General features: G+C 45.7%; 2 protein-coding genes across 2 annotated transcripts in view; one reads left to right on the top strand and one right to left on the bottom strand.

Annotated features, from left to right (window-relative positions):
• The first annotated feature begins 1,993 nt into the window (after positions 1–1,993).
• Positions 1,994–9,184, top strand: CLPP (caseinolytic mitochondrial matrix peptidase proteolytic subunit). Its single transcript, XM_086963690.1, has 7 exons — positions 1,994–2,127; positions 2,811–2,912; positions 6,450–6,521; positions 6,861–6,957; positions 7,104–7,291; positions 7,743–7,848; positions 8,596–9,184. The coding sequence occupies exons 1-7, from the start codon at positions 2,101–2,103 to the stop codon at positions 8,754–8,756; spliced, it is 753 nt and encodes a 250-aa protein (XP_086819816.1). The 5' UTR covers positions 1,994–2,100; the 3' UTR covers positions 8,757–9,184.
• LOC147748721 (uncharacterized) overlaps positions 9,180–27,144 on the bottom strand; it is a 121,736-nt gene continuing 103,771 nt past the window's right edge. Inside the window, exons 5-10 of the mRNA XM_086963687.1 lie at positions 22,988–23,161; positions 21,998–22,118; positions 20,919–21,108; positions 20,585–20,697; positions 10,862–11,045; positions 9,180–9,920 (exon numbers count right to left, since the gene is read on the bottom strand). Of these exons, the coding sequence (XP_086819813.1) occupies positions 9,692–9,920; positions 10,862–11,045; positions 20,585–20,697; positions 20,919–21,108; positions 21,998–22,118; positions 22,988–23,161 (1,011 nt within the window). The 3' untranslated portion in view covers positions 9,180–9,691. The remainder of the gene's footprint in view (positions 9,921–10,861; positions 11,046–20,584; positions 20,698–20,918; positions 21,109–21,997; positions 22,119–22,987; positions 23,162–27,144) is intronic.

Raw genomic sequence — 27,144 nt, 5'->3', positions numbered from 1 at the left:
ACTCTACCGCCCTCACTCTACCCCCTCACTCTTCCGCCCTCACTCTACCACTCTAATGCCCTCACTCTACCGCCCTCATTCTACTGCCCTCATGCCCTCACTCTACCGCCCTCATGCCCTCACTCTACCCCCCTCCCTCACTCTACCCCCCTCCCTCACTCTATCGCCCTCCTTCCCTCTATCACCCTCCCTCTATCGCCCTCCCTCTATCGCCCTCCCTCTATCGCCCTCCCTCTTCCACCCACCTCCTTCTCTAACTCCCTGTTCTCTTCTCTTCTACTGTGCCGATCTGCTGTTCACTTCCATCCGCCTCGTTCTTTGACTCCCTGTTCTCTTTTGCTGTTCTGATCTGCTGCTCTCTTCCACCCACCTCCTTCTCCAATTCCCTGTTCTCTCCTCCCGTACTGATCTGCTGCTCTCTTCCGCCGCCTCCTTCTCTAGCTCTCTGTTCTCTTCTCTTCTCCTGTGCCGATCTGCTGTTCTCTTCCACCCGCCTCCTTCTCTAACTCGGTTTTCTTCTCCCGTGCTGATCTGCTGCTCTCTTCCACCCGCCTCCTTCTTTAACTCCCTGTTCTCTTCTGCTGTACTGATCTGCTGCTATCTTCCACATGCATCCTTCTCTAACAGCACACACACATACAACCACGCACACACACATACAACCACACACAACCACACCACACACACACAACCACACACAACTATCGATCGCCCTCACTCTATCAATCTATCTTTCGCCCTCACTATCTTTCGCCCTCACTATATCTATCTATCGCCCTCACTCCATCTATCACAGCATCACTCAGGGGCACCACGGCATCACTCAGGGGCACCACAGCATCACTCAGGGGCACCACAACATCACTCAGGGGCACCACAACATCACTATGCGCTACTACAGCATCACTGAACGCCACAGCATCACTTGTCGCCACATCACTCAGCGCCACCACAGCATCAATCTGTGCAACTACTCAACAACAACTGGTTCAAATATGTTCTCTCAATGTTTCAAGCTTTATTACAAATGTCACAAAAAGATGTTAATATTTCACTTGTTCTTGGATTTTCACCACAATAAAATACACTGAACATAATCTTCACAAAATGTATTTAGTAAAGTTTAAGCTATTGCCATTATAAACTACAATAACTTTTATTTAAGTATTATTTAAAAAAATAAAAGCCATAGTTATTTGTAATATCAATACATCTAAGTCACGTTAATACAAAACATGTTGCATTACAAATGCTATAGGTGTCGCATTTGCAAAAGTTAAAAGTATTGGCTTTGTAAATGACAAAGCCATTAATTTAGCTATTTTCAAAACCAACACATAAATAAAAGATTTGTCATTTACAAGACTAATACCTCAAACTTTCCTAATGCGAGACCTATTGCATTGCAAATGCTTGTTTTTTCCCCACTTCGACCACTGGTCTCATGCAATGCCGGCAGTTGCTGACACACAGCGTAGATGTCTCTCTATTACAAATTATTATCATTCACATCGACAATAGCAGTGCTTTAAATTTTATTTTTAGAGGGAGACTATCTGCACATCAAGAGTGACGCAATAATTTAATTGGAGACCCCGGCACTTCTCAGAAACAAGCACTTCTACTTTTGCATTTCAAGCACCGGCTAATTGCTTTAACTTTCACAAATGCGATACCTATTTTATAGATGTAGCAGGTCATGGCCGAAAGACAGCACACGTGCACCGCCCGCAGGCTCGACCTAAAAATGCATAAAGAAAGGATGGCTCAAACTTTTCACCGCGGCGCCCGGTCAAAGGCGAGAGAAATTCATGCAAAATCTACGTTCTCTTGAGTTCAGTCACCTGCCAACTGTAGATGGTGGGTTGGTCAAAGGTACGTACCTACGTACTCCACGGCCAATCAGCACTGCTGAATCTTGTATTGCGCACTGGGATTGGCTGTAGACACCCAATGCTTCAATACTAGATCGCTTTACACAGTAGTATCGCCCACACCCAGCCTAGGCTGTTTAGCTGTCGGATTGGCTGTTACTGGACCCGGAAGTGCTAAAATGACGGACAAATGAAAGCCGTTGAAAGCTCGGGTTAGACGACGGACATGTGGCTGAATTTACGGTCGGTTAGTGTAAGTAGCGGGCAAGTGATCCCGGTTGTCTGCATTGGTCCAATTCCTTACCGGCATAACTAGCCTGCCAAGCGTCCCATACCATAATACAAGTTACTTTTGAATTCATGGCTGAGTAGAGCAGGTTAGGGTTTATAGTGTCTATTATCCCCTAGTATCCGTGACATTTTAGGAGTGATATATGGGGGTGTTGTCTTCAAACTTTTGTTATTTAGGTGACAAGTGGATTTGGCGAGGATAAAAAATGTTCTAGATATCACGACAAAGAATTTTCAATTCTATTAAGGACACAGTAAAGCAAAGAGAAGCATAATCTGAGCCTCCGTGGACTGACAGAGAATTATTTCCGCTGCATGTCTTTCCAAAGCAGTAATATTTTGAAAAAGTGAAACATCGCTGCAGTGTTTAGAATATGTGAGCATGACCATCAATTTGAAATTTGTCTGGGCGATATAAACAACCTGCCAGCCACCGCACCATCCATCCCTCCCTCCCTTTTAAAGTAGTTTTTTCCCAGCTCCATCACTTAATTCTAAATTCACACATCGCATTTATTTTAGACACAACACTTAGTATTTTTCTGTCAAAGTATCTTTGTCAATTTAAGATTAGCCCCTTTGTTTACATCTAGGAAGTGTCTTAATTATCTATTGGGTGATCAGCCATTGTGCTTTTTTTTCCAGAGTAATGTCAAGCAAGGAAGCCTCTTGCTATCAGCATGCAGGAAGTTGCACCAGTCGCCACCATGGCACAGCCCGCTTATCCCCATTGTGGTGGAACAGACGGTAAGATAAGTTCCAGCCAGTTTGTGCGTATGTGGGCGCACAATGCATGGACGCCTTTTTGGGGACTCTGCAGGTTGACATTAGGGGGGTAACCAATCCATAATGTGCATACAGCAATGATCCTAACGTTGTAGACATTTAAAACCACCGTTTCATGAATGTTAATTTTCTTCCAAAGTAGTACTTGCTATTTTTTGCCCCTGCAACTTGGTAAAGCCACCCTTTCATGCATGGGGGTCTAACCTTTTTTGCCCTCTACCCAGGTTACTGTGTTTCTGCAACTGAAGTTGGAGTGGCCTCTTGCTTTATCCGCAAGCCCTTAGATAGATTACATCTATGTCACTGGGCAATCAGTGTGCTTAAAGAATATTAGCAGAATAAGTCCATGACGAAATAGTAGCACAAGTTAAAGCCCCCTACAGGAGCATTCTAGGAGAGAAGAATTGGACATAGAAGTCGAATTGACAATTACACAGTGATATAAAACGGGAAAAAGGACTGCAATGATATGTGCAGGATAAAAAGGAGGGGCAAAAGAAAAAGGTGCTTGTAGTGACTGCAGAGCACGAGTAGTCCAATGTAGTTTTTTTCCACAATACAACTGCCCCAGCACAAAGTCATATGAAATATAGCAACTATGTACCAACACATCAATCTCTCCTCTAATCACTCCACTCCAACTTCCCACACAGAATTTTTATATTTCTATTACAGAATGCCCACACTTTGGACAATTTAATGTTATGTCTATTAATAGAGAAGACACTACAGTGCTAGATTCGAAAAAGTACCTGTACAAGTAATGTAATGTAAATGCCAATTTGTATCGCGCGGCAATCGCTCCAAGGAGCATCTAGGCGCCCAAAAGAGGACCACCAGATGTTAGGTAGTCTCTATGCTTACTTGACCGAGACCCGGATTACACTAGGCTTCTGGCAGTTGTGTCTTGGAGATTAAAGATCCAGGTTTTTAGGTGTTTGCGGAAGTCTGTTTCTTTATCCAGTAATCTCAGCTGGGGGGGGAGAGTGTTCCATGCTTTTGCTCCCAGTACCGCCAGGGATTTGCCCCCTCGAGTTTTAAGTCTGAAACTCGGGACGGTAAGCAGGTTGGCAGTTGAGGAACGCAGTGCTCTAGTTGGACAGTATCTGCTGAATTTTTTCCTTAGATAAGACGGGCCTAGGTTATGAACAGCTCTAAAAGTAATTGGCAGTACTTTAAACAAGACCCTTTTTGTAATGGGCAGCCAATGTAATGCCTTGAGGGCTTTGGTTGCAGATGATCTTTTCGGCCATTTTAGAACCAACCTCGCTGCTGCATGTTGCACCTTCTGAAGTTTGTGTGTGACAGCTTTATTTGTACCAGCGTAGAGGCTGTTACAGTAATCGATGCGCGATGTTACAAGTGCAACCGTAACTGTTTTTCTTGCTTCGAGGGGCAAAAAATCAAAGAACTTTCTCAGTCCCTTTATTACCCCAAAGCACATGCCTGCCACTCTAGCCGCTTGTTGTCTAAAAGACAGGTCCGAGTCGAAATACACCCCCCAGATTACGGGCAGAGTTGGTTGTATGAGGTGGTATTTCAGCTTTTTCTGGCCACCATAATCGTGGGATGAACTCATTGTTTGGGCCTATTGGCATGATCTCTGTTTTACCTGTGTTGCATTTCAGGTGATTTAGGCGCATCCATTCAAAGGTGGCCGTTAGGCAACCTTTGAGCTTTTCCTCCCAGGCTTGGTTATCCTTATCCATTACCAGGATAAGTTGTGTGTCGTCGGCATAGGCTATAGCGTCTATGCCAAATGACGATATCAGTTTTATCAGGGGTGCAGTATAAACATTAAACAGGGTCGGGCTCAAGCTTGAACCCTGCGGAACTCCCGTCAACAGCGCTTTTTCACTGGAGCAGAATTCCCCCAGGGTCACCACTTTTCTCCTGTCACTTAAAAAGTTTCTTATCCACTCAAGCACTGTCCCTGTGACACCAGATGTTATTAGCCGGTCTAATAGGATGGCGTGTGAGACCGTGTCGAAGGCCGCCGATAGGTCTAATAAAATCAGGACGGCCTTCTTGCCTTGGTCTAGGGCTGAGCGGATAGTTCCTGTAGTGAACAGGAGGGCCGATTCCGTGGAATGTTGGGTCCTGAAACCTGCCTGATTGGGGTGCCATACATCACTGTCTTCCAAGAAACATGTAAGTTGTTTATTTACAATTGACTCTGTGACTTTGCCCAGGGCCGGAAGTAGTGAGATGGGTCGTAGGTTCGACAATGTGGTGGGGTCGGGGAGTTGTTTTTTTTGCAGTGGTTTCACCGCTGCCAGTTTCCACTCTGGGGGGACATTGGCCGTGGACAGTGAGGTGTTGACAATGGCATTTATTATTGGGTTAGCAATATCCACAATGAGGTGTAAGAGTCTAACTGGGCATGGGTCAAAAGGGGATCCGGATTTTGTTGCCAAAATTACTCTTTTAGTATCCTCCAGACTAAGTGGTAGGCAAGTTGTCAACTGCGTGGCCCCTTGTCTCACTATGTCACCCTCTATTCTTGGCTCTAATATAGGGACATCGAAGTCCTTCGTCAGACCCTGTACCTTTCCCTCAAAAAAGTCTGCGATCTTGTCACAGAGTATCTGCGAGGGTGGGATATCCTGCGCTAGACATTTAGGCTTATTGAAACCGTTTACAATTTTAAATATTTCCTTTTGTTTGCTGCTAGCTGTTTCTATTGCCGACGAGAAGTACCTCTTTTTAGCTTGTTTAATTAGCGCATGATAGGCATTTTTTATCCTTTTGTATTTGCTACGTTCTGAGCTAGAGTAGTTTAATAAATAAAACTAGATACAATCTGGACCGTACTGAATTCTCATAAATACCACTACTTGTCCTGGTGCCTTTTCGAACATTACTGAACTAATGGGTATGGGGTTTCCCCATTTCCAAGGACAAGTGATACCTGAATTATCCTCTGACATACAGGTTGGGCAAAAAACTGGTGCCATTACCCCTTTTAGCCTCTCACTTCAGTGCTAGAGCCAGAGAGTTTTGGAAAATCATTTAGCAATAGACCAGGGTACATGGTCTTCGTTTTTTACATAGCAAAATTATTTGTATTGCGCTAGTAGTTTTAAATTAAAATTATAGTTTTCTGCATGGAAAAAAATATATTTTGGCAAAGGATGGTCTCAAAAGTTGAAATATATATAATTATTTCCCAGATACCCATCTGCGAGAGCCCCCGAGAGGTGATGTGTCCTCAATTCCTTCCCCCGATAACACGGTTTGAGAACCCTTCAAGTTGGCCACAGTTAATCAACCTTGTGCACACAGGATCCTGGAGGGCTCCCCACTTGTTCCAAAATATTCAGATGTTTAAGCCTCTGCAAGGGTAGTCTGTCACCACCGCTCTTTCTTTGAAGCTCCATCAAAAGGACTGCTTCAGAATCTCTGTTCCCTATAACGTTATTAAAGTCAGTAGCTCGTCTGTACTTGCAGTTCACTGTCTGACAAGGGTACTGATCTTGGGGATTTTTCCTTTTGCAGGGCCGTGGAGAGCGGGCATACGATATCTACTCCAGATTGCTGAGGGAACGGATAATATGCATGATGGGCCCTGTAAGTGTTTTCAACCCAGCTGGCATATCAATATTTTTTGCTTAAATATTCCTAGACTATGCAATTTTACCTGGGTGAATGTGGTGACCCAGGAATTAGAAATAGCAGTATGAAGATGCGTGTGAACATAAAACAATATTTGATATGAAAAGCGAAGGGGTGGAAGAAGGTTTGTAATTTTTAGAACCTAGTGGGTGGGAGACCATTAACCTAACCAAAAAGAGGACAGCTTTTCTGAGTGCAAAATTCAGTGGGGAGACTGGTTCATTTTGTTCTATACCTGCCTTTCTCTGAATTCTTGAACCACCCGCTCTTACATTTTCCCTCTCCCAACTTCAGATTGATGATTCTTTGGCTAGTCTGGTGATTGCACAGCTACTCTTCTTGCAGTCTGAAAGCAACAAGAAGCCCATTCATATATACATAAACAGCCCAGGTAAGTCCTGAGCATCACCAGTACTCTTTGCCAATCTAGATACGTTACCACTCAACCGTTTGTACAAGAGGAGGGGCGCCTTTCTCTGTGTGAAGATGCAGCAATGTACCAGCTTTTTGAATTTCTTCATTTTTCCCAACTTTCAGGTGGCTCTGTTACTTCGGGCCTGGCGATCTATGACACAATGCAGTACATTCTGAACCCCATCTGTACTTGGTGTGTGGGGCAGGCAGCTAGCATGGGATCACTGCTTCTTGCCGCTGGTTCTGTGGGAATGAGACACTCCTTACCAAACTCTCGCATTATGATCCACCAGCCATCTGGGGGTGTACGGGTGAGGACCCTGCATGCAAAATGGTATAATGGCAGACACAGCAGTGAGGTTAAGGTGTCATCGGCACAGTATTTCCCAAATAGAAGACATGCGTTAACATGTTGCATGAATCATGTTGGACAAAGAACTGTAGGGAGCAGTGCAGCATCTGGCTATATCATTTTAGAATGGCAAATAAATTAAGGTTGGTGAAGCATTGCAGACAGGAGTGAAAGTGACTGACCAGAACAATTAAGTCAAACTGCTAGTGAAAGATATACACTAAAATACACGGGGTGCTACTGCCCAAGGTCGAATACAACTCTACTCTTTTAGCTAGATTGCTACCAGGGTTGCTTCCACAAACCAACAATTTATCCTACAGTCCCAGATGCTGCATGTGGCTTTTGCGCAGGCAGTGATCACATGCAGCCTGTACAGTTTGAGCTTCTAATTTAATCTTTTCGTGCAGGGCCAAGCCACAGACATCGCCATCCAGGCAGAGGAAATCCTCAAACTCAAGAAGCAACTCAATCTCATTTATGCAAAGCACACCAAGCAGCCGCTCACAGTCATTGGTGAGTGCACTTTATTAAGAAGGGTGTTTTTTTTCTCTCCAAATATTGATTTCCATGGGGTGCCACAAGCATGAAGCAGAATTGGAGAGGTTCAAAGTTGGTAAATGCTAAGAGCTACCCAATGAGAACAGTTACTGGGAGTGCTTGGTCTGTTCCAGTAGTTGAATTGAAGGGGAGTTTTGCCTGCATGAGAATGTAGAGGTGTTGCTAAAGCCAGTGTTTGGTTGTCTGTACTTATGCAATTGCTGTAAGCTTAAACCTTCTGATTTGTGCTGCGGCATCTCTTGATGGCATGGGATAAGTTGGTGTTGCCTCAAGGGGACTGATTGGAGGAGCACTGTTCACTCATGAGGTCTGGTTTTGAGAGGTATTGATGGAGTCATGAGGAGGAGATGGGGGGTGCTGTCAGCTCCAGTGTTTGTGGTTGGAAATGCTTATTCAGAAGTCCTTACAATATCGGTTACCTGCTAGGAAGAGGTTTTTGGGGAGGGGGGGGGGGGGGCTGAGGAGGCTGTGGTAGAGGGTGATGTGGGAGTTCGTCTCAAAGGTCTAATTGGTGGTGTTGGAGTGGTTTGGTACTTGTACTGGGTTCCTCTGCATTGGGAGTGATTCGGAAGATGTGTCTGGTGAAGTGGAGGTGCCTGGAGTTAGTGTCTGTGGATATGTGGCCCTTCTGAGGACTTCAGGAGTGATGCAAAGTAACCTTTGCTTTGCCAGCAAGACCTTCATTCCACTTTGTTTCCCTAGAAAACATGATGGAGCGGGACCGCTATATGAGCCCAATGGAGGCCCAGGAGTTTGGGATCCTGGACAAAGTCTTGGTACATCCCCCACAAGATGGCGAGGATGAACCAGAGCTGGTGCAGAAGGAGCCATCGGTGCCTGGCGAGTCCTGCAAGGAACCTTAGGCAATCACTAGTTTCTGGGTGGAAAAGGAAAAGCCTGCTGTTGGTTTACAAACTTGTGGCTATTCCTCAAAGAAACTGCCAAAAATTAGATTCGGATACGGATGGAAATGATTACAAGATCTAGGAACACCAAGAAAGGGCTGTTCGGTTCAGAAACGAATGGATCATTTCTACAACTGAGCTAGGACCCCCCGACTGGGAAGTGGTATGAGGGGCCTCCCACCACCTGTTCCATCTTAAGGTCTCAATGTACTCCAGTCCTCTTCAGCACAAAGTGACAATGGGGAAAAATATAATGAGATGTTGAATTGGTTCTAGTATAAATAAACAATAAATGTGGCAGTCAAAAGACTGCAGGCAAGAATTTCTGTATTAGAACCTGAAGTGTTTAAGAGAGGTTATCAAAAATAAAATTTGCACATGTGAAATGTAAATCTTTTTATTACAAATGCAAAGGGATACAGCTGGTAACGTTTAAGTGGGAACAGAGAATTCTGACTTTTGTACAGAGTTGGGGGTGGCACAAGTTGTCGGTCAGCGTACTCTGTGGGGTCGTTGGGAGACTGTCCAAATCGATTGGGCAGTGATCGTAGGGGTGAAGGAATACCGTTTATGATGTGCACTAAAAGGTTGATCACAGCAATAAAACCAAGCGGAAATGTTTCAACAGTCACGAAAATATAGAACGACCCAAGGGTCCCTATGCAGGAGACTTCTGTTTCTGAAATAAAGCAAACAGTTGGCATCAGTAACCCCCCCCCCCCCAAATATAGGTACCATCCCGCCGAGAGAGGGCAGAAGTTCTGTCACGTACCCTCCTTTCTCATCACCCAATACTGGTTCCTGGCCTGTTGCCAGATTGTCCCATGTAAAATGTGTGTCAATCCCAAACCCCTACGTCAGAAGCAGGTTGGAAACTGCTGTTAATCACAGTGCTAGAAGGAGGCATCCAAGAAGCGACTGAGGAGGTTACTACAGATCTCAGAGTAGTGCTCTGTCTGGGCAGGGGGCGTGCTCCCGCTCTTCCTGTAGCTGGTCTGGATTTTCCTTTCTGTTTCAGCCAGTGTGTTGCTGTACATCCAAGGGCGTGTCTCTTCTTGGGGCGTTTCTCCGAGGCTGTCACTCTCACTGCCTTCTACCAAGCTTTGATTATCACTGTGCTGGCTGCATATAGAAAAGAGAATACAATTAGGGTTACGTTTTGATCGTGTTCTCTTGGGGCTTTCCTGGGGAACTCTGTTAGCTACCTGAAACTAAATTGGATTTGGACAAAGCACCGAAGAAGGGGTAATGGATAAGGCTTTTAGGGCACAGACACCCCTTCCACTGAGATTGGAAACATTTCGATGCATGCAAACCTAGACTGACCACTGTTAAGTGAGAAGGCTTGTTTATCACCAGCAGTGGTGTGCAGAGGCTCAGCGCCTACAGAGTCTCTGTACTTTTGTGATTAAGGGGAGAGCTGAAAAGACCCAGAAATGGCTAATCTCATTGGCTGCAGAAGGGAGTCCATTTTACTAGAAGAGGAACACATTTGAAACTGAAGCAATAGTTTAGCAATCCCTGCAAAGCCAAACAAATATACAGCCAATCGTAATTTGCTCTTAACGCTTTCTGGCATTCTTTTGCTGTATACATTTTTTATTTTACTACGCAGTCAAATCACTGACCGGTAAGGCCATGAGGTTAAACAGAAATGCAGCCCTAATTTTAGGAAATTAGACTGTAGGGCTTTCCCTTGCATGAAATTATTTACTAATAAGTAGGTTACATTTTCTCCGAACTTAGGTCCTTGGGAATCAGGCTGATTTTGCAGACGCATGTGTACCCTCTTATAAAGAAGTTGCTCGGGGGTATTCAGCGGTGGTTCCAGAAGGACTAAGCAAAGACCAATTTTCAAAATAACCAACTATGTAAAGGAGTTTTATTTAGATATATGTAATGTATATTATGTGGCTATCTTAATTTGGGAGCCGGAACTTACTACACACCAAAGAACTACACCATCTATACTCATTTGTCAGGTGTCTGAGGAAAGCTGTGTGTACCCCCATGATCTAACTATGAAGAGTAGTTAACAATATCCCACAGGTGCAGAGGATTACCGGTTTCGTGCAGTGAGGCCCAGCACTCTGTAGAGCTCAGCTGTGCTGGGTGGGCCTGTGTCCTCCAGAGATGATCCACTTTTGGAGAGAAATACTGGCGATGTATCCACACTGCTGCAGTCTCTGTGGGAAGGAGAGAAGCTTGATGTGGGATGCAAGAAACAATCAGGAAGGGCATCCGGACCTAAAAGATATAAACACAAAAGCCGGTTTAACTATTTTAAACATTCTCCGTTTCTATACATCAAAACCTCTGAATGTGAACTCATTTTTTCTTGATCTCAATTTACCCGTGGTTCAGCGCATCTGGGTAGGAACAATTGTCACCTCCCATTAAGTCTGATCACACCCCACTAGTCCTTTAACGCCCATCTCAGGATGATTTAAGATCAAACAGATGTTTGTGATAATTGAACAAAGGTTTCTGATTTGGATTGGAAACCACAGCCCTTGACGTTAACGTGGAGTGCTCTTGGTAGGGAGCATCTAGTTTCTCAGGCAAAGTAAGTTGACCCCTAACGCTTGTTCGGATAATATGTATCAAATCCAGTGGTTCTTTTGGTTTAATTTCAAATACTGGGAGGCGGAAATTTGTATATATAAAAAAAATATCTTCTTGTCCCTTCTTTGCCACATCTCTCCTCCGTTCAGAACAGGAAGCACACCCAGCCTCCCCATAGCTAATCAACGCAGCATTGTGATTGATATGAGCTCCATGGTTCAGTGCTCAGACAGGGAGGGGGACAGTGGCATGTTCGCCACCCAGGATGCAATACAGCCTGGGTAGAGAACATGCAAACTGCACATGAATGTTTGGCCTGCCGGAGATACACTTACTAGGTGTGCTCACCACTCCCCCCTGCTCCTGTAGTCGGAAGCAGCCCCACCCCTCTCTGCAAAGCTGCGGCAGCAGGAACACATAAAATGATAAAGTCAAGTTATTTTATTTGTCCTTTATTTCACTGCTACAAAGCAGTGGGGGACGCTCCTCTGCCCTAGCGGAGGAGCTGGCACTGCTACAGTCCAACCCTTCTCTCAGCCCCCCCCCACCACACACACAGCAGCACTCAGGAAGACTGATCAGAAGCTGCGCTCAGAAAAAGCACCTAACTGAATTTCTAAAGCGAGCCTGGTTTCCTTTGTCCCTACTTCTAGGTCTAGAATCTCACCCATCAGCTTAGTAATGTCAGCAATACACTTCCACTGTCTGGCAAAACAACCTCGCCTTTGATTGTAAGCACAGAATCCAGGAGCTTTCAAACCACAGACTTCCATTACATTGGTTCACTCGTATGTGCTGTACGTGCAGCAGACAAGCTACACACAAGTACACACAACATGCAATGTGAAGTTAGAACTAGGACATGGGTTAGCACAACTCTTCAGGAGAGAGCCAGTAGGCCACCACGCCTATGATGGATAAAAAGGTCTGGTCAAAAGTACTAATTTACAAAAACAAAACACTATCACGGTCGTCCTACATGCAAACCCAGAACATGGACAGTCCAAAAAAAATGACGCCATGCTTGGTGCATCCCTCTAGGTCCAGGACCTCACTCATGTCAAGGGACAAGCCTAGGCGTGCTCTCTCCATTAGTGTGAAGCTGGGACCAAAGTATATTAAAAAAAAATAACCAGGCTACCAGATTCTCGCGGTCAGGTACGCAGGGCATGAGAGTAAAACTATACACTCGTCCCAACTGAAATCTAGCAATCCAAGGCATACTTGGGAGTGGGGTTGGAGATTGAGCACTGAAACCATCCAATATTGGTAAATAAACATCCAGTCCTGCTTTTATGTAAGACAAAGTATTGCTTTTGCATGCAACACAGTACATTTGTCAGGAGGCAATTCAGGGACTACACTGGTATTTCAAGTATTTATCACAGACATTTTGTGAAGCAACCTTGGCTCTTCCTGTGGGACAGGTATTCCGCAGTAACTTTGTGCAAATTGGACCGCAGCCTTCACATAGGAATTTTTGGGAGAACTGTGAGCTCCTGCGATGTGGTTGAACTTTGTTCAAGAGTTATATCTATACAGTCGCTAGGAAGAGATGCTCTTCTGCCTCTGGAGTCAATTGTACTGTACCTTTCATGCCTTTTTAGTGTTTGTGAGACACAGGCCATACCTGCAAGTGACAGCGATGGGTGGAGACTGCATCGCTCCAGATGGAATGTATCTTTTATCAGCCCACCAAGCAGAGATTGCCTTGACTCTGCCCCAGCCTAGCTAACGTTGCTACGGTCTGCACTGAGTGAGTTTTCGAATGTCCGCAAGGTGAATGTCAGCAGCATGAATACCAGAAGCATGTTGAAAGTGCTCAGATCTGCTACTTGTAATGTGGTAGATCCATCTCCATGTGATCTTCCTGACGGCCCAAAACCAAGCCCACCATACCAAAATTCTGACAGCCCACCCTGGTCAAAGTGGTGACAAACACAGATCAAGGTATTTAGAGGTGGGAGATGCTGTCTCCGGCAGCCCTGCCAAGTACCATGCATCTTGCGTTAGAATAACGCATTTGCGCTAATTTTCCCGCAATGCCCAAGATTGTCATGCAAAAGAAAGGTGTCCTTAAGTACGATAAAACAGTAGTTCGGGTTTCTCACTTTGCTGGAACAGGCGCATAAAAACAGAACTTGTTTTTCAGAGACCACAAGATAGCGCTAGTGTACAGCGGGAAGAATAGGACTATATATTACCTACTGGCGGTCGCCAGTAGGTAGTTCTAGTTAAAAACCTAGTTTCCATAGGAAATCCGCAACATTCTATTTTGAATAACTTTGGCGCCGGTGGACGAATCTGCAAATTTCCCCAAGAAGATGGCCTGCTCCGCTCCTTCCCTGAAAGTTTGGGGGTGATTCGTGAAGCGGGGGCTGAGAAAAAGGGGGGTCCCTAAATGTGTTTTCCCCATGCAGTTTTCCATAGGGACCTTTAGCCGGGGCTATAGCCCGAACAGCTGTACGGAATTACACCAAACTTGGCAAAAAGGTAGAGTTCTGTTCACAGATGGGCCTTTTTGTTAAATGGTGTAAATCCGTTCAGTAGTTCCTGAGAAAATCAAAAGTAAAATCATAAGTATATATTGGAGGTGTTACGGTTAGCTTACTGTACTCTGTACCTTCCCGAGCACGAGCTGAATGATAATTGGCTGTCAACTGTCTGTCAAAAATCTAAACCAGAAAGTGTTGGCAGCCATCTTGTGCCTCGGTATACTGAGGCACAAGAAAGCAGGGAAACAAAGGTGGAAAACATGCAAAGGGGGCAGGGTCGAAACACCCTGACCCCCTAGGCCTGCTCAGGGGGTCCCACAAGGCCACCCCCCTCCCCCAATTTGTTTTTTTTTTTTACAAAAATCGCGGGGTACGATTACAGTAAGCTTACTGTACTCTGTACCTTCCCGAGCACAAGCTGAATGCTAATTGTCTGTCAACTGTCTGTCAACACTCCAAACAAGAAAGTGTTGGCAGCCATATTGTGCCTCGGTAGACTGAGGCACAAGAAAGCAGAAAAACAAACGTGTAGAACGCAAAAAGGGGGCAGGGTAGAAACACCCTGACCCCCTAGGCCTGCTCAGGTGGTCCCACAAGGACCCCCAACATTTTTTGTTGACAAAAATCGCGGGGTAAGAGTACCGTACGAGTATTGTACGCGTACCTTTCAGAGTACGAGCTGCATGCTCATTGGCTGTGAACACTCCAAACTAGGAAGTGTTGGCAGCCATCTTGTGCTCAGTAGACCGAGGCACAAGAAAGCAGAAAAACAAACGTGTAGAACGCAAAAAGGGGGCAGGGTAGAAACCGCTTGACCCCCTAGGCCCCATTTTTTTTTTTGAAACCCGTCCTGCTTTTTTTCAAATTTCCCCCAGGGGGACCAAATACATGGACCCACAGTATGCAAGGCGAATTGGTTCCCCCTCTGCAAACGCGCCAGGGGGCTGCATTGCAGAGAGGTGTAAAAAGGAGGGTGGCCTCATTACACCTCTCTGCAATGCAGCCCCCTGGCGCATACTGGAGGTCCCTGGGGGCCAACTAGCCCACCAGGAATCTCCAGTATGCGCCAGGGGGCTGCATTGCAGAGAGGTGTAAAAAGGGGCGTGGCCTCATTACACATCTCTGCAACGAAGCCTCCTGGTGCATACTGGAGGTTCCCGGTGGGCTAGTTGGCCCCCAGGGACCCCCAGTATGCAAGGGGACTTACTCCCCATCTTAGAACACTCTACAGGGCACATTAGCACAGTGGTGAAGGTAGGGGGCGGGGCTTGAGGTGATGCGAGTGCAAAAATGCCCTGAGGCGCGTTTTAAGTTGGGGAATTAATTCCTGTTCAATCCAGAGGTCCCCTAGGGGGCAACTAGTCCAACAGGTATCTCCAGTAAGCGCCACGGAGCTGTGTTGCAGAGTGTTGTAAAAAGGGGGCGTGCCCTTTGAACGACTCTCTGCAACACAGCTGCCTGGCGCATACTGGAGGTACCTGGTGGGCTAGTTGGTTCACAGGGGACCTCAGGATTGAAGAGGAACTAATTCCCCAATCTAGCTCACTAGTATTCCTGAAAAGTAAATTTAACTGTACTTACCAGTAACTTGAATTTCCTTCCATAGGATATAATTGCCTGCTATATAAAATATATATACATTAAATAAATATTAAATATTACAATTTCAATATTTTAAAAAAATGTTTTCAATTTATATTAAAAATGTGTAATGCAATTTAAAAAATAAAATATCTAAAACTAAATAGTTTAAAATAATGTAGTAAATCTGTATAAAAAAATATAACAATACATTTAAAAATTATTACAAAACCTTAGAAATTCACTGAAAAAACCATAGGTTTCAGCCATGTTATAGTTAGGAATTAGCATTTAAAAAACATTAGAAATTCACTGAAAAAGCCATAGGTTTCCCCCACGTTATAGTTAAAAATTAGCATTTAAAGAACCTCAGAAATTCACTGAAAAAAACCATAGGTTTCACACACGTTATAGTTAACTGGACATTTCAGTCATACAAAACTATTGAAATTTCCCTGTTATAGTTAACTAGAACTCGCGCGCCCGCAATGCACTGCTGATGACTTCACATATTACATCACTCATGACATGGTCAGTGACATCACTTATGACATCACTGATGACATCATCCAGTAAAAGTGTGTCTTTCTGAAAAATAAATATTGTTTATATATGTATATCTAAAGGTCGACGGAAGAATAAATGGGTAAATAAGTGTCGAAATTGGTGTTTTTTTTAATAAAAATGATTGCATAAGTGACTTAAGTGTATCTTAGTGAATACATGTATTAGCGAGTAATGTTTAAATATGTAAATATCTGTATCAGTGTCTCACTTTGTGTAGAAGTGGCTGCATGGGTTGGTGACGAGCTACATTAGTGTCTATGTGTTATTAGTTGGTTTTTTGAGTATCAGTATGAGTGTCTGTATGGTTTGGTGGGGGTATTACTTACCGCATAGATGCATGAATGGGTGACTCACTGTTTGCGTTTTGAAGACAGCATGTGTGCAGGACTGTATGGGTGGAAGAATGTGTATTTGGGTGTGTTAGTGAGTGAATGACTGTCTCAGTATCTTTATGAGTAACTACATAGGTTTTAAACGAGTATATGTGAGTATTGATGTATATAAGTGAGTATATGTGAGAGCGACAGATTGTAAGAGTTCCTGTATAAATAAGTATGTGTTTTTATAAGTGATTGTTTAAAAGAGTAAGTATGTGTATGTTTCTGTAGAAGGAAGTGTAGTGGTGGGTGTATAGCTGTATGTGCAAGTAAATAGAGGTTTGATAGTTTATTTGCATGTGTGAGTATGTGTGTGAGTAACTTTATAGATGAGTGTCGGTGTATAATAATATGTATAGGTGTAGGAGTACATATGATGAGTGAGTACATGTACGAGTGCCTATATAGAACTATTGGTGAATGAGTTGATGTTTATGTAGATTTTGGAATTACTGAATAGGTTGTTCTAACTGGTATTGGTATCTCCATTTTTTTGAAAATTTTTGTTTCTATTTTTGAATGTGTGTACCAAGGGTTATATTACGCTGAGAGGAGGACTGCCACTGTCACAAGGATGATGTCATCAGTTATGTCATTTGAGATGTCATCAGTGATGTCATGAGTGATGTCACTGACCAGGTCATGAGTGATGTCATATGTGACGTCATCAGCAGTGCATTGCGGGCGCGCGAGTTATAGTTAACTATAACGGGTGAATTTCAATGGTTTTGTATGAGTGAAATGTCCAGTTAACTATAACGTGTGAAACCTATGGTTTTTCCAGTGAATTTCTAAGGTTTTTTAAATGCTAATTTTTTAACTATAACGTGTGTAAAACCTATGTTTTTTTTCAGTGAATTTCTAAGGTTTTTTAAATGCTAATTCCTAACTATAACGTGTGTGAAACCTATGGTTTTTTCAGTGAATATATATATTTATATATATATGATTCTGCTATCACAGAAACTCATATGCAAACCAAATGAACTTCAGCGATTTGAAGACCAGAACAAAAAAAACAAAAAAAATCATACACCCTACCTATTATTGTAAAAAAGCACCCCTGCTTAAAGTACCATAGTATCAAACAGATGTGGTTGTCCAGCCGAAAAACGAAACTTATGAATACATACCAAAAACGAGGTCCGTTTAAACTGCAGTAAAAGAGGCATAATTGGATAACTGTTCAGGGAGAAGATCCTTGCTTGGGCCCCTCTTGCACCGTGTAGTCGGCCTGGGGTCCCACATGGCAGAGGGCCTGGACAGACTCAATTGATAATGATCTGAGCATGCCATTAATTTGATTGGTGGCCAGCCTGGGAGGTACAGGCTGGCTTAGGCAGGGAATCTCAGTTTAATTTGTTTCTCAAACAGGTGTCCAACCTGGGCTGTGCTGCACTACTACCAAGACTGGGTGACATGCAGTTAGCGAGAAAGTGTCACTCATAGTCGAATGTCACTCAAATACACTGAAATTATGAAAATGTCACATAAGCAATCTGAAACCTGGGCAGCTATGCTCAGGTGCACTGATGTACAGCACAGAACATGTTACGATGTTTTCAGTGCCTCACAGTTCCAAGCACATGGGCTCTTCAATGGTAAACCTGTAGAACATGTGAGCAATCCCAGCCATGGGAACTCTAGCTACAGCACAGGTTACCTGTGCTGTAGCTAGAGGTTGCGGTGACTAGTCTGGGCTCTCCCAGAGCTCATACTCTAGCTTAAGCGAGACAGGCCTTGAGTTGCATTGGCAGTTTGTTTATTATTGCCTCGGCTCTTTCACTGCCCTCCTATTCTAATTAGACTCCCACGTGCACAGCACACCCAATGCCCCTCCCAAGGAGCCCGTGAGCTCCTTACTACAGCCCCTCCCTAGCAGCCGCTCAAGTCCTCAAGTTTCGGATCTGGAAACTGGCAGAGGGGAGTTTGCAGTCAGCATTCCAACTTTAACACAGAAGAGTGTCTGTCGCCATGGATGGGAGGATTTTGGTAGAGACATCTTGGCACACTGGCGGGAAGGTTGTCCCTTCTTAAATGTTAGTATTGAGGCAGGGTTTGTGTATTCCAAAAGTCCAGTTCTCTGATCAATTTCAGGCAGTTCCTGCCATTTGCTTATTCCTCCAAGACTGAGCAAAATACTCTGACCTTGTACATATTCAACACAGACTGATCTAGCCAATGTCTGTCTTCTGGTGTCCCCAGGAAGGGAGGCTGGAGATGGGAGCCTTGTCAGGAGAGACTCGGATCATGGGGCCAGAAGAGGAAGAGGATGCCCCACTTAAATACTAGGTAACCTACCAGAGTGGGAGGTAGCCCTTCCATAGGACAACGGAGCAAGAAAGGACCGTGATATTTCCCAATACACAAAAGATCCCAGTGTCACCTCTTCTTCACAAACTACTGTCGCCAATACAAAGGAATGTCCTGGAGGAACCCTACAATTTACACTGCTGTCTTGGACATGGACCTCCATTTGTAATTTTGGGTGTCAGAAAATCTAAAAGCATTCATGAGTAACCATAGCCATATGTAACAGACATGCGAGACATCTACACAGTAAAGTTACCCACCCAAACAGCATGCGTCACATGGTTGACGCAAATGATACAATTTGGCTGACTAGCAGACCAACTTAAAAAAATAAGGAGAAGCCAGCAGGGGACAGTCTCTGGCAGGTGACTGCACTGCCACTATGTGTGGCTGCAACCACTGTTCATGTACAGCAGCCAGGTGAGCGGACAGTCCTCAGCAGGAGGGTGCACGTGGTGTGCCCTTCCAGATGAGAGCCCGCTTTAGTTCCCATTCACTTTTAGGACACGCTCTTAGTGAGCACTCTTCTTGTGTACAAAGGCAAAAAACTAAAACAAATCTATAGAACTTACTATGGTGAACTTTAAAAAAAATATATATTCTTTTTATTTGGATTTTCCATATTCTAGTAAAGTCAGTAATACAGCATGGAATAGTTATACACAGCCTTGGATAACAGCAATTGCTGTTGAAGTTAAGTGTTCCATGCACAACGGGTGTTGGTTGGAGTCCCACTAGAACTCGAGCCATAACACAAAATGCAACAACAACAAGAACCAAGTTGAAGAACTGGGGAAAGGGGCAGGGTCGGAGGCACTTCTAGTGAGTGCTGTAAGTATTTGTGTACGATTGCGATAGAGGGGGATAGAGGGGAATAGCGCAAGATGTTGGAGTGGCGCAGTCAGTGGATGAAAGCGTAATGAACATGTGTCCTGTGTACTTTTCGCAGGCAGACGGGACGCAGAGTGCTACCTCAGTGAAACTGAGGGTATCTTATGAGAGGGGGAGCATGTATCTAAGCGGCTCATGTGTGGGGAGTCAGAGGCAGGGTCCTTTGGGATACTAGGATGCAGCAATTGGAAAAGTAGTGTCCATTTAGGAGAGATGGGGTGCCTGTAAATGCGGCATGCCTCCTCATAATGGCTGCTCCCTCTGCAGTTACCCACTTCAGCGCCGCGCCAGGCTGCTAAGGGTGGGGGAGTGGGCGCTTTCCAATGCATTGTAAGTGTTTGTTTGGCTAGCAGTAAAGCTAGGCTCGCTAATCATATGTGGACTGCATGACATTTTCGGCGTTTAAAAACACCAAGGGCGCATGCCTCCCAGGAACTGAGGTCAATGAGTTTGGTGACGGTCATGCAATGTGGTACATACATATAGCCAAAAGGTGTGGAGGGCAGGACAGGCCCACAGCATATGACAAAGGTCAGCCTCATCCGACCAGCAGCAGGGGCATGTTAGATGTGCAGTAGGAAAGTGCTTGTTTGGTTGTGTCGGCGCTAGGTAAAGTATGTGGAACTGTAGGTTTTTAAATCTTGCGTTTCTCAAGACAGCATGCTGGTATGCCAGTGCCTGGGCCCATTCTTTGTTGTGGAGCAACCTTAAGTCCTCTACCCATTTGGTGCGGAGGGAGCCTAATGAAATGCCAGTGTGACTACGTATCGCTGTATAGAGCCATGTGATCAAGCAGCAACCGTCGCCCAACTTCCTATGGTGAACTTAAGGCAGGAACGCATGTTCAATAGAGCCATGCAGGAGACCTTTTTCATTCCACAAGAGATAAAGAGAACTCTACAGAGACTACTCTGTCCTCAGAGGGCAACACCACAAACCCAGAGGAGACATGGGTCCCCTGGTTTCTACAGTGTTAAAGTAGTAATGCAACACTTACTCAAGACCTCCATAGGTGCTCCTCTGTTCCATGCGGGAGTCTTTTTGTACTCCATGCGTGGGCTGCAACCACTGCACCGTTCAGGTCGCTCAGACCCCACTGAGGCCAAAAGCCTGTAAATAACAGGAATATTCAGTAAGACATTGCTACACAGTACTGCACATTATGTACTGGATAGAGCTCTACCTTAACTTGCACTCTGTGCCTCAAGACCTGTTTGACTACGAGCTCTGCAGTAGCGCCATCTACCCCATTATTTTAAGACTTGTAAGCTCTAGAGGGACCTCCCGCTCTCCCCATAAATGTTTTGTGTCACTGTAACCCCACCCTTTACCTTTGTTCCAGACTGAATCTCGGCAGTCTGTAAGCCTCAGTGGTACTGGGGGTGCTCATAGATCGTGCTAGTGGTCGACGTTCATACACACATTTAGGAGTGGAGGAACCAGCGGAGTGGTGCCTCGAGAAGGAGGTAGAAGATGGCTTGATCACCACCGTGGAGTCTGGACGGGTCGGCGCCTCAATGGCTAGGGTAGAAAGCAAAGGTAACCTGCTTAGTAGATCAATATTTTATGTGTTATTCCTCATGGTAAAATGACATGGTAGTAGCAGTGGGCCCACTTGAGTAACATTGCAATCTCACTGCAGACAGCTACCTCAAGGCAAACAGATCTACAATATCAACTTGGGAAGCAGAACTATCCATCATGGCATGCCAACCTTTGACTGCAGCACCACCCTTTAGCATTGACAAAGCTTGCAGACTCCATGGAGACAGAGCCACCACTTGATTTACACTAATCATGGAAGCTCAATGTAGACTGCGTTAAACCTCAAGGCACAGAGTGTTCACGCTTCATCCGGACATAGCTATCCTTAATCTGCCTTGTACAGCACTGACCTTCAAGATTTTTGAATCTCACAACTGACAGCAGATAGCAAAATCAGCCCTCAGGTCACACAATACTCAGTAGGCAATGCAGTAATGCTAGAGATGAAACATTTGGCCAGGCCCCCCTGTTCTATCCCCCAACACTAACCTACGGAGGTCCTCAGGCACAACATTGAAACACTACCGGTGTTGACCACTTGACAGGCACTCTTCTCTTCAAAGTACAAGCACAGTGTAGCAGCACTATCTCTTTGCAAATGCTCTTCGATTCCCAGTCAGGGTTATGAAGCACTTTGTAAATACAGCTACAATACCTACTCATAGAATCTGACAGCATTGCGAGAGCACAGTAACAACAATACAGCAATATACAAGTCCCTAACATAAGTAGATGAAGAGCAGGGGTTTGTGAGGCTGGTACCCCAGGTGTGGGGTTGGTCAGCTCACTCGTCTGCATACCAGCGACATCAGAGCAATCATCCACCCTAAGTGTCCCAGTTCTGATCCCATTACAGCACACTCACTATACGTAGCCTGTGAGGAGCCCCTGGTCCAGGGTGGGGTATATGCATCTGCCACCTCCGAAGTGGAGCTCAGGAAGCAGTGTTTAGCCAGCAGTCCCCGCTCCTCGTCAAACCTCTTCTTCTGAAACAGATGAGGGAAGATTGAGAGAAGGGTGGGAGGAGAAAAAAAGAGTAATGGAAGAAAAAGTATGTTGTGCAATTCAGATGGTGAAAGAAGGGAGCACATGGAGGTCAGGAGGGAGTGGAGGAAAGGAGACCACGTTTGATGGAAGAGAAAGGGACCAAGAAGGAGTGATAGAAAAGGAGAGGGGGTCACAACATTTCTGGCGGATAGACAATTTTGAAGGCAAACTGAATCTTCATGCAACGGAGGATGGTGATGGTTTGAGAGAACTGGGCTACCAAAATGGTTTCAGCTTCAACCCAAGTAGTTACATTAAAGTTCAGTGTTTGAGGATTGGGACGGTGTATGATAGGGCAGTGTCAAGATTGCGGGACCACTTCTTGTCCGCCTACATCACACTTAAATCCGACTTGAGCTTCCTTGTCATTCTGCTCATCCTCACACCTCACCTCAGCCTCCTTCCTGCAGCCAGGCTGTACCAGTCTCATTTAATTCTCAACAGCAGACCAAAGCCAGTCCCTGCCATCCATATCCCAGTCTGCCCTATGTGCCTCAAGCTCATGCACCAGCCTCTGCATCCCACAGTTCAAGCCTCAGCCCCCTTGTCCCAGTCTAGTTCAGCATCTGGTGCTGCACCCTCCTTAGACACATTTGCTCACCTCATGTGATCCTCATTGTCCCAAGTTCCTTCAATCTCACCGTAGCCCACACAGCCTTCCTAACTCGCCAGTCTATCTTTTCACCTTACCCTGCCCCTACTACACCACCTCATTCACCCATCTCAAGCCCAAGCATTCTTGTTTTACTCCAGTCCTCAGACCGGACACTCCAGCTTCCTCGTAACATCTCCTTCCCATCTGCCTCACCTCTCGTCCCAGACGGATGGCGGCCTCCGTGAAGTTCCTCCTCTCCTCCTGGAAGATGCGCTTCTGCTCCTCAAAGGCCGCCCGGTCCTCTTGCAGGCGGAGCTGCTCCTCCAGAAAGTAGGAGCCCCGAATCGGAGTGGGGAGGTCGTTCCAGAGGGAGGAGGCAAGCTGCTCCTGCAAGGGGTTGGCAATTAAGACCGGGAGCAGTCAACATACTGAAAGCACAATGTGTGCATTTAACTTAAGGGTGAGCAGTACTTTGAGTTTTAAGCGTAGTGAAGTAGACCATATCCAAAGCACGGAAACCATAATTGAGAGCAGATATAGATGGGTATTCCAAGGAACTCATGGAGCACCAAATCCGAGCTCTGGCTTGGCTCGAAGAGCCCCAATACGAGCAGACAAAACAGAAAAGCTTCAGTTTTCCATGATGCAGGACTGGCTCCAAGATTGCCTTTTACCCACATACATTTAGCCCCATACATACTTTCACTCTTGCACACCACTTTATTCACATTAAATCACTATCCGTTTCAGTCTATCCCGGTTTCTCGCTTGGTCTTACATTTACTTTCCCTTAGCCCCCTCTCTACCAATCTGACTGCCAGTCTGGGTATCGTGCTCATTTTTTCTGTCATTTTCCTGCCTTTTCTCCCTCTTTCTCAGCTTGATCTCACTGTGCCAATTGATCTCTCCTTTTTTCATGTAACTCCTTCCGGTAAATCAGGTTAATGCAAAAAAAAAAAACCATATATATATATATATATATATATATATATATATATATACACACACACACACACACACACACACACATACATACACATACACACACACCTATCTCTAGTGGCTATAAACCTTATTGTAGGGAGCCATCCAGCCTCCTACATCATGTGTAGGATGTTGCATGCACCCTGGTGGCCTTGTAAGGAGCGTGGCTGCTCTGTGCTTGCTCCTGTACTGTATATGCAGTGTCCTGTATAGTTTTGTGAACTGCACTTTGCGTCCTAGTCCGCCTGCAGCCACTGATGTTCCAGCTAGCTCAGCTACACTAGAAAGGCAGTGACGGGTCTGCACGGGAGAAGCAAGCAAGACCCCTGCAGAGATGCTTTGCATTCTGGTCCACCTGCAAATGCCAATGCTACAGTGTTGACTGAAGACCAGAATGAAGGGGAGCCCGCCCACTCTAAGAATGAAAGGGTGGAGCATAGCAACACCGCCTGCACCCACCCGCTAAGCCATGGTCCCAGCCACCCTAGGAAGACCCACCAGAAGGCCGATGCAGGCGTGCACCCTTAGAAGCTCGCTTGTTCAATGTGCCAGTTGGAAGCAGGGGCTTTCACCCCATCATATCAGTGAGTGTGCCCTCAGGCAAGAGGAAGAGCAGAAGTCTGCCGCCACACTTACTCGCCGCAGCTGTAGGGAAGTGTTAGACATCCGGTCAAATAGGATGTGAGCCCAGTGTGGTCAAAGACAGCCACCCCATCTGTCTGACCTCAGTAAAACAGATCGGGAGTACTGAAGAAAAGCATAGAGGAAGTAAAAAAGGAGTGAGGAGGGTGAAGTCCATCAGGATTGAAGATCGGCCCACAGGGAGGCAGAAAAATAAATAATTAAATGTATATAAAGCATCCAGCAGCACCATGTGCAGCACACCTGCAAGTAGGGGGTTGCCACACACATAAATGATGGCACTACCACCAATCAATGAATTGACTACCCACCCACAGCAGTCCCGCGATTGAAGACACGGTCAGCATCCTAGACAATGGCTTCATAGCCTCGAAACAGACAGATAGCACAGTGACGAAGAGGTTCTTACTGCTACACTTTGTGGGAGAAGAAATAATCTTTGAGAACCTCCCTGGGGCAGGATTACAATGCATAGATGACTGCATGAGCCACGGCTCAACCTGGATGATGAATGATTCAAGGTGCTACAAGCTGATGGAGACACTAAAATGGGTTTCATACACAAACTAGGGGAGTTGGCCAGCACCTACACCAATAGAAGGAAGTCTGAGCTCAGATCATAAGTTAAGCAGATAGTCTGTGTTACGATGGCTACTATTAAGCCAACCGGGGATTATATTGGAAGAGATTGATATTGGCCAGGTCTTGTGAACTATCCAACACAATAGTGGGCCCCTAGGTCTAGTAAGTTATTGGAGTACTGGAGTATCCCTTTCTTAGAATGATGAGTGGGGAATCGGCCTTGGTCGGTCTTTAAATTTCCTCTGGGCCTCTTTTGTGTAGAATATACTTGGTAACTCTCCTACAGCCAGGCAGATGAAATTGAGGCAGCTCTGAAATGAGGCGCAGAGACGAACTGCTATGGAGACGCTACATTGGTCAACGAAGGAAAAAATTCTATGCAGTAAGAAGCCTTATTCAAACAACAAATGGCTGAGTCACAAAACACAAATAGAAATGTCAAAACTGTGGGCTAGATGCTCATGCAATAGAGAAGTGGCCTGCCTGGGGGCTCCAAATGTGGAATATTAAACCACTTTGCTGGAATATGCAGGAGTGAAGACTGGGGAAGTAGACTCCCGGCGAGGCAATGAAGAGGTCTTCTAAGTCTCACACACAGACAAGGAAAGACTGGACTACGGCCCCAGCCATCTACAACTTTATCTCAGGCATGCTAGTGAGGGTGTTAATGGACACAGGAGCACCTGTAAATGTATGGACAGAAAACTGTATCGGGACCTCTAATTTCATCCGCCTTTAGCCTCGTTGCAATCCAAGATCTACAGCTTTAGGAACAGCCCTTCAGTTTGGCTAGAGTCTTAAATGTAACAGTTTTTAATGGAGCTGCTGAAATGCAAGCATACATTCAGGTGACCACAGAAGGGAAAGGGACAATATTAGGCTACCACACTGCAGGGCTGGGGCCTAGTGTGATTTTCCCATCCGCTACATGAACACCAGTGAACGAGCTCCTCAAAGACTTTCACCCTTTTTGGAGGATTAGGCTGTTTTAAAGACACGCTGATCTGACTTCAGACAAATCTTTACATCCATTAGCCCCCCTTCCCAGCCCCCCCCCCCCCAATTAGACAAAATGAGTTTATGCGTTTTCACAATGATGCTGAAGGTAGCCCAACGCTAGTCAAATGCCAGCCAGGGAGCGCCTGTGCCCACTAGCACCAGAGTCAAAGAGCTTCCTTGGCATTTTTACATTCTGCAGCACATTCGTCCCTAATCTGGATGCCCCTTCTGAACCCTTGAGGGCCATAACCAATGCCAAGTGGGTGTGGAATGCCTAGGAGGAAGAGCCATTTACCAACGTCAAGATACCCAGTCTGCATTACACAAAAATGGCATAGTTTGATCCCACCCCAAAAAAACACAAGCATTTGCAATGCAATAGGTCTCGCATTAATAATGTGTGAGCTATTGGTATTGTAAATGACAATTTTTAAAAATATGTGTTGGCTTTGGAAATATATAAATTAATAGCATTGTAGTTTACAAAGCCAATAGCTTACACTTTCCTAATGAGAGTCCTATTGGCTATGGCAATGCTTGTTGGTAGTAAGCAAGGACAGTGCTGTTGTTGGGCTGAGTGGGATGTGGTCGGTGGCGTCCCCGAGTGGGATGTGGTGGCGTCCCCGAGTGGGATGTGGTGGCGTCCCCGAGTGGGATGTGGTGGCGTCCCCGAGTGGGATGTGGTGGCGTCCCCGAGTGGGATGTGGTGGCGTCCCCGAGTGGGATGTGGTGGCGTCCCCGAGTGGGATGTGGTGGCGTCCCCGAGTGGGATGTGGTGGCGTCCCCGAGAGGGATGTGGTGGCGTCCCTAAGTGATGTGGTGGTGTTGTGTAGTGTGCGGCGTGCAGCAGTGTGCGGCGTGCAGCAGTGTGCGGCGTGCAGCAGTGTGCGGCGTGCAGCAGTGTGCGGCGTGCAGCAGTGTGAGGCGTGCAGCAGTGTGAGGCGTGCAGCAGTGTGAGGCGTGCAGCAGTGTGAGGCGTGCAGCAGTGTGTGGTGTGCAGCAGCATGCAGCAGTATGTGGCGTGCAACAGTATGTGGCGTGCAGCAGTATGTGGCGTGCAGCAGTATGTGGCGTGCAGCAGTATGTGGCGTGCAGCAGTATGTGGCGTGCAGCAGTATGTGGCGTGCAGCAGTGAGAGTAATGCAGCAGTGTGCAGCGTGCAG

The sequence above is a fragment of the Lissotriton vulgaris genome, chromosome 1_1, assembly GCF_964263255.1.
Source record: "Lissotriton vulgaris chromosome 1_1, aLisVul1.2, whole genome shotgun sequence".
Lineage (NCBI taxonomy): Eukaryota > Metazoa > Chordata > Amphibia > Caudata > Salamandridae > Lissotriton > Lissotriton vulgaris.
This window is presented reverse-complemented; position numbering and strand designations above follow the sequence as displayed.